The sequence below is a fragment of the Motacilla alba genome, chromosome 3, assembly GCF_015832195.1.
Source record: "Motacilla alba alba isolate MOTALB_02 chromosome 3, Motacilla_alba_V1.0_pri, whole genome shotgun sequence".
Classification (NCBI taxonomy): Eukaryota; Metazoa; Chordata; class Aves; order Passeriformes; family Motacillidae; genus Motacilla; species Motacilla alba.
The window spans coordinates 78,768,291-78,782,709 of NC_052018.1; the positions used below are offsets into that span (position 1 = coordinate 78,768,291).

Consider the following 14,419-nt stretch of genomic DNA (forward strand, 5'->3'; position numbering starts at 1 on the left):
ACTTAGTACTTGATGTATGGCAACACTGCAAGTGGAAAATGCATTCCTAGTTAAGCACTGAGTGCCACTGAGGTCATTGAAGGGATTTGCATCCTATCCTACTCAGGATTATGACAGACTGATAAACCCTAGTGTAAATAGGTATTCCAAATATGATCCTTTCAGACATTGTAAGGCAGAGGAGGCCAGAACTACTTATGAGTGTTAAAATGTGGATGCATCATTGTTTTATACATGATGTTCTCTGTTTCATTCTGATGAAAACCCAAAATACTTTCAGAGTTTGAAGATGCTCTTCTAGAAGTCATAAGTCTTCCATAGCCTTAGTCTTGGGAAGGAGCAATAGTGCTGGATCACGTAACTAGCAAGGGAGAAGAAATTCATTGTATGGAAATATAAAGGCACGCACATAAGTACAGATCTATTCTAGTTAAAGTCAATTATGGGCTTTGCAATAACTACCGGGCATTTTTGTATTATTGCAGCTAGCTCTGCAAGAACACTGACTCAGCAGTCAGTAGCAATCTAAACAGTTAACACCGTGCTACATCCAGGGAGTACCACATGTGAACAATGTGGACATTTTCAGCCCTTCCCTTCACCTCAAAGGATGTATATGGAAGTACAAGGTCGGCCCTAAGGCACGGAACTACTCCTGAAGAATTGTATCTCGGGATTCTTAAGAAAAAATGGAAACAAGATATAGGTTTCTGTGTGACATACAAGTACTGATCTACTGCTGCTTTGAATGCAGTGTCAGGGATATTAAATGAAACCATTAGGAGAGTAGGTTCAAAGAAAGGAGGCAGTTTTTCACAGAGCAAGTAGTTAAGCTGAAAACCACTTTGCCTCAGGATCTTACATACCAGAACTTGGACATCAAGTTAATTAACTTACAAATTAGTAGAAGAAAAAAACCCATTATAACCTAAGAGATGAGTAGTTGATCTGCAGCTCAGCAAGCCCATGAAGTGCAAATTCTGATTCCATACACATTTTGTAGGACCTCACATTAGAATCCTTTATGATTAATGGCTTTCTGTCAGGTAAGATTAGGCCACATGAACTCCATGGCAGGGCACAGGCCTTACTTTGCATTTGATTCATCTTTACTGTACGCTGGAACTACTTGGAATTTCACAAAGCTTCTAATGGGAAAATTCTTCAGTGTAATATGCAGAACCTTCTGTGCATGGAAACTCTTCTTTACCCACAGTACTTTCTGAACTGTTCTGATCTCAGGTCAGCATGACAATAATATGAACTCCTACTCACCATAATATCAAACTACCAATGTCTCAAGGACCAGTGCCCAGAAGTGATAAATACAAGCATTTAAGAAGACACGCATCCATAGGTTTAAAATTTTTTATTGTGCTGCCAAGAGCCAAATTACAAGAAACCGCCTTACAGTTAAAAAAGTAAACAAGCAATCTGCTGAACCGCAGTGCACTCCGAGTGCCACATATGCATCTATTTTTCAGAAAATTATATCTGCATTTCTCTTACAAGAGCACAACAGGAACCAAAGTAAAAGAGTGTAATGGATACAGCACATAGGATAAATCATATCTTTAAAATAATAATAATAAAATAATAATAATAAAAACATTTTACACCATGTCCTATATCCTGCTAATATTTTCAGAATATGGCCTTGATTGTAAAACAAAAGCAAGCATTTACAATTTCTGGATAAAGACTGCTTACTCTTATGCAAGGAATGGATGTTTTGTCTTGACAAAATCTCTGTAGTTACTGGACAGAAACATCTCTGTTTCATTATCAGGTTGAGTACAAAACACTGGGGAGACTACATTTTTTCTTATTGGTGGTTGGAAACTGAAGAAAATGAAGCAGAAAAAATGTTGACCCTTAATGATACACCTATTTTTTTCTTTGATGCAAACAGCTAGAACACCTTTTTGATATTCTAAAACAAAAAAAATTGTTAATCTTCAGATTAATAAATTAGGTCATTATAATAATAAATTAGGTTTTTTTTTTTTTCAGTTTTAAAGTTCAGCAATCTCTGACCAAGTATTTACAACAATACTTGAGAGTTCCTTTACAAAAAATACATTTTCTTTTCACATTAAGCATACTGGGTATCTGTGTCTCTTATGACAAGCATTTGTAAAAGAAAAAAGGCAATGCACAAATGGGTAATTAGTATAAAAGTGCCAAGACCTGTTTGGAAAGTTAACATTGTATTATACAGTCAGAGTTATAAATGAGGCAAGCTACAACAAACTTCCAGCTTAATGCAGACAATATTCCAGTAGTTGTTTCAAACAATTGTTTGCAAAAAGAAAAAAAAAAGAAAAAAAAAGAAACAACAAAAAAAAACAACCGAAATCCAGGAGCTGATTGTGTTATTTTATGGAGTTGATTAGTGCTGCATGTATATTGTCATCAGTGTCTCTAGCCAATGCATTCAATAAAAAGCCTTTTTAAGGCTAAGCAGGAAAAGAAAAATAAGAAACACCCTGAAATGTAGCAAGTAGCAAGAGCAACGCTTACTGCTATAATCGTGCACGAACTGAACACACGCCAACACAAGAGTGCACACGCACACACGCACACACACACACAAACACGTTCAAATCAAATCAAAAAATCAAATAAAATCAAACTGTAGGTAGAATGAGATGCTCTTTTCTTGTCTTTCCTAAACTCACAAGCAATTAAGCATTGATATGGAATGCCTGTTATCTGTTTCTGCTCTGGGTAAAATCTCTCTCAGATAAAAATACATTCAACAAGAAAAAAAATAGAAAAAATATATACTGTATACATAGTATTTTATATATACAGTATATATATGTATAGTGTATATACACATGCACGTATATATACATAGGTATACTTACATGCATTTGTATATACATATATATACACAAACATACAAATACTTTTTGTTGTTTTTAGCATAATTATATTTACATAAATATTCCTATAATGCTAAAGTTTAAAGAAGCATGATCTCCTTTTTTTTTTCTGAGCTTCAAAAAAGGTGCTTGAGTAATATACAATTAAAATTAAGCAGCTTCCTAGCATGGAAGTAGTTTCTAAATCTGCATACCAGTAAATAAGAACATCAACAGGAAAAAAAACAACAACCTTAAAACAGTCTCTTTTTTACTCTCTTGTACGCAAGAGCTTTGTCCAACAAAAATATTTTTCCTTCTCCTGTATGAACAACCAGAGATTGATATAAAATAACAAAACAAAACCACAACAGACAAAACAAACAAACAAAAGCCCCTGGAACTGCATGGTGTTCTTGACTTTTCCTTCCATCCTTCCTCCCTTCAATACTGCTGTCAAAAGATCCAGTGCTCATATCAGGAATTACTTAGGCCTCAGTCATTTGCTAACTCTGCTGAAGTCTGGCTAATCTAGCCAATCAGCTTTGAAGAAAACAAAAATAAAAACAAAAATAAAAACAAAAAGCAGCACAAGGTATAATTTTATACATCCTTAATAAACCCACCCTTTATTTTCTGCTATAATCTTTTCCTTGCTATTTCGTTAACTACTGCAGCTTCTCATCATATAGAAAAATATTTGCAGCTACACCACACCTGTGATGTGACAAATTCTGTTCTAGGAGTATATTACTGTAGCAACAGCTGGAAAAAAAATAATCAGACCTTTTCATTTTTTTTTTCACCGGGGGTTAGGCTTTTGCTGCAACAGATGTAATTTCAGAGCAACAAGATAAACCACTATCCTGCTGCTCAGCAGTATATTTTTGTCTCCAGCCAAGCATGACCAGCTTTTCTTCTCTGAAGCTTCCTTTTACTTCATTGCCTAACCCTAGCCCCTGATTCCCCCTCCCAAAAAACCTCTATAGCTATGTTACAAGCAAATACATCTTAACAAGTTTCAAAACTTTGGTTCTAAGAAAACACTTGGTCAGTTATCTCAAGGAAAAGTGGGAATGCTTTTTCTGGCACATTGCAGGAGTCAGAGCTCATCCCAGAAAGGTCTTAGAGCTGTACATGTAGTCACAAATCCAATACAATCCACTAAGCAACTGCACAATTCTAGTTTTATTTTAATAGCAGACTGTCTCTCTCTCTCTCGCTCTCTTTCTTAAATCCTTGGCAAGGGTGCAATTCTTCAAACTGTTTGATAGAAATTATCTGCCTGTAGGTTGTTCTGTTTCTGCATGCTGTAAAATCCACTGTATCTTGAATCTGGGTCTGCAATTCTTAGCATCCTCTGAGAACTGTCCACCTGGACCCTGGTACCTTTCTCGCAGTCCACATATACCAGTTGATTGTTTAGGCAAGAAGGCTGTTAAAACAGAAAGGAAGAATTGAGTGAATCATACAGTTTTTGTATTCCACACATAATTTTAAAAGTCTATTTGGTTCAAGTCCATAAGCACAAAACAAAATCAAACTGGCAATGAAAGAGTTTGGACTTCTGTTGGCTTATGGAACATAAGACATGAGAACAGACCAATGCTCTCCTCAGAGTCACCATTTTTCATCTTCTGAATGGAGTTCTGGTATTCTCATATCCCAGCTGGGCTGGTGTAACTGTTCTCTGTCAATTCAGCACCACACAAAGGCTTAAGCTGGTTGCCCCAGATGTGCAGCAGCTTTTTTCCCAGACTTTTAACAGCCTCTTTATTGCTTAACATTTTCCACAATGTTTTGTTCCTGTTTTTTTAAAAATGCGATAGCCTAGAAATAGACATGGCACCTTTGTTGGAGCTTTGTAGCAGGACACTGGAATCCACTGCTTTTTCTGGTTGATAAGCAGGAGCACGATGATCAGTAACAGCGCTATCGTGATTGGGATCGTCACCAAGGCAACAGAGCTGACGGATGCATCTTCACTGGGGTGTGGCCCACTGCCACTCCGGTATTCTCCCTGGAGATGGTTCATGTCTGCAGGGCAATTGAGAGAATTTGTTAGTAATTATAAACAGGCCTTGGCTGCAAGGAAGAATGTAATTATAAAAGTCTCAGTTGTACATCTTGTCGCTCATAAGAATTTGGACCTTCTCTCCAGCAATGTCACCTTATTTACATAAATTAGAACAGCTAGTATCTTGTAGAGGGACTATATTAGTCAGGAAAAGGCCATCAAGAGAGAGGAGATAGAAGGAAATCCTAAAGTGCAGTAACGACCAAGAATGACAATAACCTCTTAACTCAGTTGTGTTTGCATGATCTTATCTGAAAACAACCAAATTCCCACTTGTAAAAAATCAGACTGTGTTTCCAGGCTGAGGAGAACTTGGAAATCTTAGGATGAAAGTAATTTTTTCTTTTTCTTACTTTCAAAAACTGGTAGGACAAGTATGACGTGTTCACTCTCTCATTTGTTGAGACCATTTTACAATACCTGCAGCACTCAGCCTGTGAAAACAGACTGCTGGCAGTCTACTAGACTGTAGCAAGTTTGGTATGTAACTGCAAAGAATGGTAACTTTCAATGACATATACAAAATTCCCTCACAGTTTGTAGTGGGTGTTTATAATCCCCAGGCAGGATAGTTGCAAGCCAGCTACTAATGCCTGAGAAATAAAAATGCTGGAGTTATAAAAGCATAAGCTTATAACTTTGTAAAGCAGTTACATTTCATGCATCCTTTCTCCAAACAATAGAATGCCATGAGATCATCCTCAGATTTAAAAAAAAAAAAAAAAAAAGAAATCCTCAGGTTAAAAAATGCATAGTTTAAGTTGTCCTTCAATTAGAAAAAATTAGAAAAGGTTAACAAAAACTGTGGCACAGTGTTTCCTCTACACTGGAATAATATTACAGTGCAGTTTTATACAGAAGATGAATTTACATCCTTAGACAACTTTATTGGCTATGTGTCACTATACCCGAGGTGGATTTTTTGTCTAAGGTCTAACATCATGGCTATGATATATATTGGGCTGTGGTACATGTTTTTCCACCTTTGTTTATGTATTCCTGAGAATGCCAAATGGATCAAATGAATATCTATCAACTCCAATGGCCTGCTTTCTAGTTTTCAAATCAGAAAAGACACGCAAGAATCACTTCCAATTCATCATTTTGTTGTATTCTTAATTTTATAGAACTCCATAATACCAACACATATGTTTCTTTTATGTAGAACATGGAGTTATAATGAGGCCAAAATGTACAAATATAATTTAATCGACTGACTCATCTCTACTCAAAGCAAAATGCATGTACTGCACTGAATTATGCACTGAAGAATATTCTCAGATACAACTGCTACCTGAATAGAAAAAGTAGATGTATTAAAACATGGGGAATAAACAAAGTCCTAAGTTATCCTGATTTATATCAGATCTGACCTCTGTGAATGTGGATTATATCATTTTCACTCGGTGTCGGCCAGTTTGGTACTTCTAGTTCAACATCTCCTCGATGATTTGTCTTCTCAATGGGGATGTTAGTGGGTTCAGGTACATACATCTCTGTGAAATGAGAAAAATGTTTTTCACAAGTTGCAGGCTGCTTAACTTCTCACTGCTGCTCTTAATTGAGGAAATACACTTGCCCATTTGCAGTGCTTTGTCCTTTAAATTCTTTTATTTGTTTCAGAATTTTCATCATTAGCCTGGGATTTTTTTTTGAAAATTTATTCCATATTGTATATGAGATAGATGCCTGTTGCTATTATCATAATGTGAATGTGACAAAGGACTGGTTTGGACAAACTTGCTTTTGAAAGTTCCATCTCAGAATACATGCTTTGCTACAGGCTTGCTCCTCTGTGATACCCAACAAAACCCCCTCCACCAAAAATGAAGGGAAGGCTACATCTTCCCAGCTGATATGTAAACAGTCCCTACTGATTTCTCTTTTTTTTGAGCCTTGCTTTTTTTTGTAATCCTCAAAGAAGGGGAATTGCAAGAAGGGGTACTGCTGAATTTCCCCAGTTGTCCTGTCAGAAGGAGTTATCAGCTGACTGAATGAAGTGAGCAATCTTCTGCAGAAGTATATTAGGACTCACATTAAAAACCACTTGCAATTCTTATGCCCCTTGTGCCCATAGCTAAGAAAATGTCACATTGCTTTAAGCCAAGTTAAAGTGAAAAATAAAGCAATGTGATATTTGAAAAGTAACCAACACACTCAGAAAGGACAGAAATGTTAATCACTGTGACAAAATCTGCAGAGATGTAAGGATATTAATTTTCCCCACTTCATTAACATATTTCCATATCCTTGCGAAAGGACAAAACAGGGGCAAGCAAGTAATTTTTCAGTTCACAGTCCTCAGAATAAGTGAAATTGAAACTATATTTTAGCACAATGTGCCTATCTGTTAAGAATATTAATTTTCCTTAAGTCTAAAAGTCTGTTGCCTTTGTGATGCTGTTCAAACATGGACTGACATTCAAAACCCAATTAAAAAAACCCTATTATTGGCCCTTGGAAGCCAGCATGATAATAAACTGGGTTGTCACATCACATTACCTGGACACATGGGACAGCAGCTTCCCTCCACATTGATGGGTTCAGCACAAGGCAGAGGTGGGCAGCTGACAGTGGAGCAGAGAGTCTGACCCTGCAGGCAGTAGCAGTGTGTGCAGCTGTCGATGTCCCAGCGCTCCTCATCTGCGTAGGTTTCGCCGCTGAAGTGGCAGACCACCTTCTTTGGAACTGTATCTTCTGTGGAAGGAAAACAGGGCTGTGATCCTGCAGTAACAGCCAATTACACGCAAATTGTAATTCTTTCCTAGACACAAAAGTGAAGCAATTGCCACAAAGAAATCCCAGCTGTAATGAAAAGATAGATCCTCTCTTCATCTTCCAGAAAATCTTTGTGAAAAAGAGGTAATTTCTGCTTCTTTATGAACTACATAATTAGCCTGGGCTGCTTCTCCTCATTTTCTTAATGCAAGAGGCTAGGGGATGGATGATTGGGACATGAAAAGAATACATCAAAAGTGTGAAAATTTAGAAAAATTCATTCTCTTTGACTGTTTGAGGCTACCAACAGTCAATCCTATTAAGCTAAAATAACCCCAAACCCGTAACTACCTAAATTTCTAACTACCAAAGCTCAAGAATGATGAACTCTGTCTAGATGCCAAGAAGGATTGGAGCAACTCTCAGGTGAAATAACTGGAAGTGCTTTCACTGCAATGATAAAATATATTTGAAGGGTATCTGATAAATCCTACAACTGCATCAATGAAAAATCCCCAGAAAAGAGCAATAACTAAACTCAATACATTTTTAATGGTTAATATTATATAAATTGGAAACTGATGTGATCTTTGTGCCTAGCCATTCAATACACCAGTTTTTAATGTTGCATCCTATGCAAGCCTTTTAGGTGGTCTGCAGTAAACCTGCTTCACTGAGAAGGAAGTAATGAGTTGCTTAGCCTAGGATGTTTTTTGGTGCTGGAGCACTTTAAGGATAGTGAAAAAACACAGCAGAAACTCCAAAAGCCAAGTAGTGCTTTATTTTCATCTTAGCTTCCTCCTACCTTTGTTTCTTAGAGGCAAACATTGCTATGAAACCTGCTGATGACATGAGCTTGCACATTAAATATATGAATGAGATAACAGAATGAAATTATAAACCTAAACTTTCAGATAAACACTGGTTTAACATTCTCACAGATTACATCTCTAAGTATGTCAGTTAGACATATTTACCCTGTGTAAGCCTTATTATATATTTTGGCCATGAGTAAAGGTTTTAATTAGTGACAACATAATAGAGACATAATCTGGAATAACAAGGCGTGCAGTCAGCAGACCAGTCCAACAGATCTGAGAGAGTAAATTCAAATACAAAAGAAGACCAGCAAGAAGTACTATTGTGAAAACATTAGTGGAATTATCTGAAAAGCACAAATGGTTCTCGAGGTCCTTGGTATCTCATGGCTCGCATGGCTTTTAGTCTTGGTCCCAACTTTTCCAAGTAGATTTTGTAAGTGAAGGTGGTGTGGCATGGGAAAAGAAGAGTGGGAGGAAAAGATGGCAGCCAGCTGCAGGAAGGACATTAGGTTCTTCGCTAGCTGCTGTGCATTTTGGCATATAGACCCAGCAGAACCCTGTGTCAGGAAGATGTGTCTGAGGACAGGCTGAGGCACACCGCCTGAGTGCCCCTCTGCTGCTTGTTACCTATGCACACCTAAACCTTAGCACTTTTGGCCCGTTCAGATTAGCTCTCAAAATGTTACCTTGCTTCACTTAGGACACCTTCTTCAATTCTGCAGTGGGTTTGTCTGGAAAAGGCTTTTAAGTTGCTCAGGCTTTTCCAAATTTGTGAAGAACACATCACAATTTTATTCAGCAAATATTTTTTAGAAGAATGAGCAAAAATAAAATCACAATTATGCTGTTGTACCTTTGAACCTCAAGAGGAAATTTTAAAGGACTATCCTGTGAGTGCCTCCTGTTCTGGTGTCCATCTCTATGAAAGTATAAACAAGGATGAAGATGAAGGCCACAACACCAACAGGTGCTCAAGGACAGTGGAAACAAGACAGGCTTGCAGTAAGAAACTCACATACAAAAACACAGTTCAGTGTCTAGCTCTACCCACTTCTCTCAAATTTCTTCTAGCTGCACCAGAAAATTAGTTTAATCTGGTAAATGACTGGACAGTCATTGCTCTGTTTTCTGCAGAAGACTAATCTTATCTCTAATCAAATACATATCCCTTTATCCTCTCTAAACTAGAAGGTTATCTTTCCAAATTAATCTTTCTTTGCATGAGAAAGATGAATGTTGAACACACAGGATGAAGATTCAAACAACAAAGCATCCATGACTGTAAAATTTTGAAGTTGAGTCTATACAAACTGTATCCAGAAAGAAGCAGAATAAATAATACAGTGCTAAAATCCTGCATAATTTTTGAAATTCCAAAAAATGAAGAAGGCCTGTTTCCACAGAGTTTGCCTATGCCCAAGGAAGTGACTGAATCACCATCCCTACGGGTATTTAAAAGATGTACAGACACAGCATCTGAGGACATGATCTAGTGGTGGACTTGGCAATGCAGGGTTAACAGCTGGACTTGTTGATCTTAGAGGTCTCTTCCAACATAAATAATTCTATGATTCTAAAAATTTCATCAAGTATTGCATAAAAATAATTAGAAAGAATCTATACAAAGAAGTGCTTCACAGCTCTCAAAAATGAAGAGTAAACCAGTAAAAACCAGAAAGATGAAAATTAAGTGCATGACCTGATCCATCTTGCATGCAAGAGTATATATAATTCATGGAAGCCATAAAAAAAAGTTAAGTTTCCATGAATTTCAATTATTTAAACCACAAAACATTCTGACTACATAGGACAACATAGTTTAATAAAATGTAGCATAACTGAAAATCTTTATATCTGAGTATTAATTAAAATCTGGCTACTGCGTTTTGCTTTGCTGAATAGTTTCTACTAAAAAAAAATCGTAAAGTTTTCATAGCTCACATATTTAAGTATTTGCAATATTATACAACTACACAGGAGTCAAATTAATTAAAGCTATGTCTACATGCTCTGTGTATATCTTTGCAAACCTGACAAACCTGCAAGATGTAGGTTTTGTTTTTGTAGCTCATATTGCACAAGTTCCCCTGGTGCATCCCCTCCTCATCCACAGAATTTTCCAGTGCAGTATTAAGGCTCATGTTCTGACTCTACTGGTTTGATTGCCCAACTTTCAAACACTCTGGTTTATTTTTTTTAATGTTAAAATGTTTTCTGGGTTAAAATTATCTTATGCTTCAAACTCACTGGAAGAAAAGCCTGCATAAAGACAGTTGTCAAAGAAACTTTAAATTCTCCCCATTTTGTATGCAAACCATGAGAAGAAATAGCAATAGGATTAACATTGCACTTTCGCCTCAAAATGTCCTCATCAGAAATCTAAGTAGGGTTCCAAAGGCAACTGAAGCTTGGATAATTTGTAACTTCCCCAGGCATTCTTCCATCCAAATCCTTGTACATCATATAAAACTTTATCACCTTCTGCTAAAACTATTCTATCTGCAAGGATATAAAGATTTCAAGAGTTGTATCAATGTCTGAACATACTTCACAATCTTTCTACCATCTTTCTGATGAAGGACTGTTTTGTTTATAGATGGGCAAGTTGACTCACATGTTCAATTAAATATTTAAAGCCCATCAATTTTCTTATATTTTTACTTACTCTTCTTTTCTACTGTATCTCTTCCTACTACTTTTGCAAATGAAGGGAAGTAACCTTTGAATGCCTTCCAACAATGCTACAAAGATTAAATTCAGTAAGTACAATATATGATTTTTCTCTATCGGCAGCTTCCATTATACAACCTTTGTACTTAGTGTAAACTCACAAAAGAAGTCATCTGTACATAAATACTCCTATTCAAGGTACAATGAAATAGTGATCAGTAATCTCTAATTTTGCTACTTTAAAAATGCCTGGAAATTTTCGTTGTCTACAGCAACCACCATTTACTTCAGCTCCAAATTCAACACCAGTGCATGGCCCTAAGTCTCAATGCATTTTCAGTACTTTAAAAAAAAATATTTTCCCTATTTTTATCTCAAAGATATTATCATTAATGAAATTTCATTTTTTCCTGTATTTTAATTTAGATGCCTTATTAAGAGTTCTCCATTCTGTGAAATTTCAGAATGCTTCAGCTTATCTTCTGCAGTCATAATTAACGTTTTCCTCATATTATTATTATTATCATCACATAAATCTTGACATAACATATGTGTTACCTGGCAGATCTTCCTTTAAATAAAAGAAATTTTTTGTAATGTCTTTATCGAACAAGGTGTCTTACCAAGATTCCAGGAGGATGGCCTCTGGAGTTTGTAGGCAAATTAGATGTATATCCCTATGCTCTTCTACCTAAAAACCACAAATCATGATCCTCAAAGCTCCCTATGCAGACTTCACTATTCAGTTTGACTGGTTGCATATAGCACATCTCAGGAAAAAACATTTCAGTTTGGAAATAGAACTTCTGTCTTATTCCCAAGAAGGGAACAGCAAGTTCACAACTCATTTTATTCACTCACCAATACAGTAAGGACAACACTGTCCCTTTCTCAAAACAGGTCTCTCACAGGATACTGGTGGGCAAGACTCGGAGTAGCATCTAATCACACCATCCATGCAAATGCAGCTAGTGCAGACATTGGGCTTCCAGGACTCAGCTGTCAGAAAAATATCTCCGTCATCGTTTTTGCAGTAACTGGGCATGCTCTCGTTGCTTGATGGAGAGGGCTGAAGCGTCTCATCTGTAAATATAAAGAGATCAGGTTATTTAACTTACAGCAGGTAACTTCTCTCAGAGCTCTTTAACAGAGGGTTCACTCTTGAAGAACACAATGGAATTGTTACACATTGCCTCACTACTTCAGAAGAACTAGAAGGACAGAGTCTCATGCCTTTTCAGTTCTTATATGGGATGAAGACCTCATTATATGCTCTAGCATAATGCTTATTGGGACCTTTATTGGGTTTACTCAAAAACGAAAAAAAAAAGAAAATAAAGCAAGAAAATAAAACTTGGAAAAAGGAGAGCAAAGAGAAAAACGATCACCATCAGAAAGAACCTATGCTCTAAATTGCATAGTGTATAGGAATTAATCTCAAGCAAGAGAGATTAATTTTTAAATCTAAAATCTGAATCCCATCTTCTACCATGTCAGTCCAAGTCTTTGAATGATGCAAAGTGAAAAGCTATTCTGCTACTATCACCTTCACTAGTGGCCTTAGATGAGCTAATTATAAGCTGTTGAGAAACAAATGGAACTTGATAGTGCTTCAGCCTAATGCCAATGGTTTGCTTTAATTCTCCTGCCCATCCATGGGGGAGACATATTCCTGCAATGAAGCTGTACCTTAACACACATTACAGGTCAAGAAACAGGACTAAGAAAAAGAGAAGAAAAGAAAGGATTCATAAGACCACTGAGATCAGGTTCTCAATCTACCTGCATTAAGCTATGAGACTAAGCTTATTATATAGCCAGTGAAGAAAGATCAGTTCCTCTGAAACAGTATTTTGAAGTAAGCAAATGTTCATTATTAATAATGAAAAAATATAAGTCAGGAGAACTATCTTGTTTACAAAAGTAAATATGACAAAATAGTACAAAATATTTTGTCAGGAAAAAAGCCCCACACCCAAACAAATACTTTGTAGCAAAACCTAAATGGCAAAACCTCACTTCTATTTTTTCCTAAAGTAAATTTTAAAATTTTGATTTGAATAAAGGCATATTTTTTTAGAGAATTTACATACAATTCACAGGTTTCTACTAAATTTCCACTGCAATAAACTTCCCCATTTGCTATGTAAAATAGGAATTTATGTTCATTTATAATTGAATATCTTTCCTTGGGGGAAAGCAAATCCTGTTATCTTCTTGACACTGTGAAGCAGTCTAGGAGGAGTCTGGCATGCCTGCCAGGCTGGAATGCTTTGATATTACTCAGCTGCCTTCAAATCACTATCAGAATGACACCACGTGAAAGTAAAAGCAAACAGATACCAATTTTTGAGACCAAATCCCAAATAGGCAAGTTAGTAATAAAAAGGTCCATAGAAACCAAGGTGTGCAGAAAGAAAAAGAAGCAAGCCTGTATCTACGTTTGATTGCTTTCAAAATTTCTCCAATCCCGCATGTCTCCATAAAGGAGTGCATATTTCACAGACCTTCCAAGGATTGTGGTTCTTTACACAACTCCTACATTATTAGATTGCCTTCAAGATTTTCCAGGTTCAGGGCCACAACTCCCCTTTACACATAAGATCTCTCTTGCATACAGTCAAGTTTTGCACTTGAATCAGAGAATCGCAGGCTGTCACTCCAAACTGCTGAAGAACAAAGGCACCACAACAACCACCTGAGCACACACTGAAGCATTCTCATACTGAAACATCAGACATCCTCAGATCAAGGAAAGGCTCTGATGAAAGCTGGATGTCAGCACATACCTGGGCACTGTGGACAGCAGGAGTCCTGTGTGCGGGTGGGGTTTTGACAAAGAAGGGGTGGACAGACTTCAGTCTCACACAGGACACGTCCACTGTGGCATGTGCACTGTGTGCAAGAATCAATGTTCCATGTCTCTCCTTCTACAAAGTATTCCCCACCAGGAGCATGACAGATTGATGGACTGGTGAGCTCTGGCTTTTGCACTATTATTTCATCTGGGAAAAACAGAATTGGAAGAAAGGCAAAATCAACTGTGAATCTTATAATTAACAACTGTACACAAGGTGAAGAATTTCTGTTATTATTGAAAATACATATAAAAATTATTCTTAATGAAGCTCTTTTGACTTTATGGCACCTGCATCTCATGAAAAATGGGAAATATATAAACAGGAAAAAATTTGAGAATCAGTTGGAATACAGACTAGTTAATATAAATCAGAGATAACTTCAAGCATTCTTGGCATTTCAGA

General features: G+C 36.7%; 1 protein-coding gene across 2 annotated transcripts in view; it reads right to left on the reverse strand.

The window, feature by feature from the left end:
• Positions 1 to 1,354: 1,354 nt before the first annotated feature.
• Positions 1,355 to 14,419, reverse strand: part of CRIM1 (cysteine rich transmembrane BMP regulator 1) — a 176,881-nt gene continuing 163,816 nt past the window's right edge. For both annotated transcript variants that reach the window (XM_038132996.1, XM_038132997.1), the window contains 6 exons: positions 13,946 to 14,161; positions 12,018 to 12,239; positions 7,450 to 7,644; positions 6,321 to 6,443; positions 4,720 to 4,907; positions 1,355 to 4,305 (listed from right to left, as the gene is read on the reverse strand). In XM_038132996.1, coding sequence (XP_037988924.1) covers positions 4,129 to 4,305; positions 4,720 to 4,907; positions 6,321 to 6,443; positions 7,450 to 7,644; positions 12,018 to 12,239; positions 13,946 to 14,161 — 1,121 coding nt within the window. In that variant the 3' untranslated portion in view covers positions 1,355 to 4,128. The remainder of the gene's footprint in view (positions 4,306 to 4,719; positions 4,908 to 6,320; positions 6,444 to 7,449; positions 7,645 to 12,017; positions 12,240 to 13,945; positions 14,162 to 14,419) is intronic.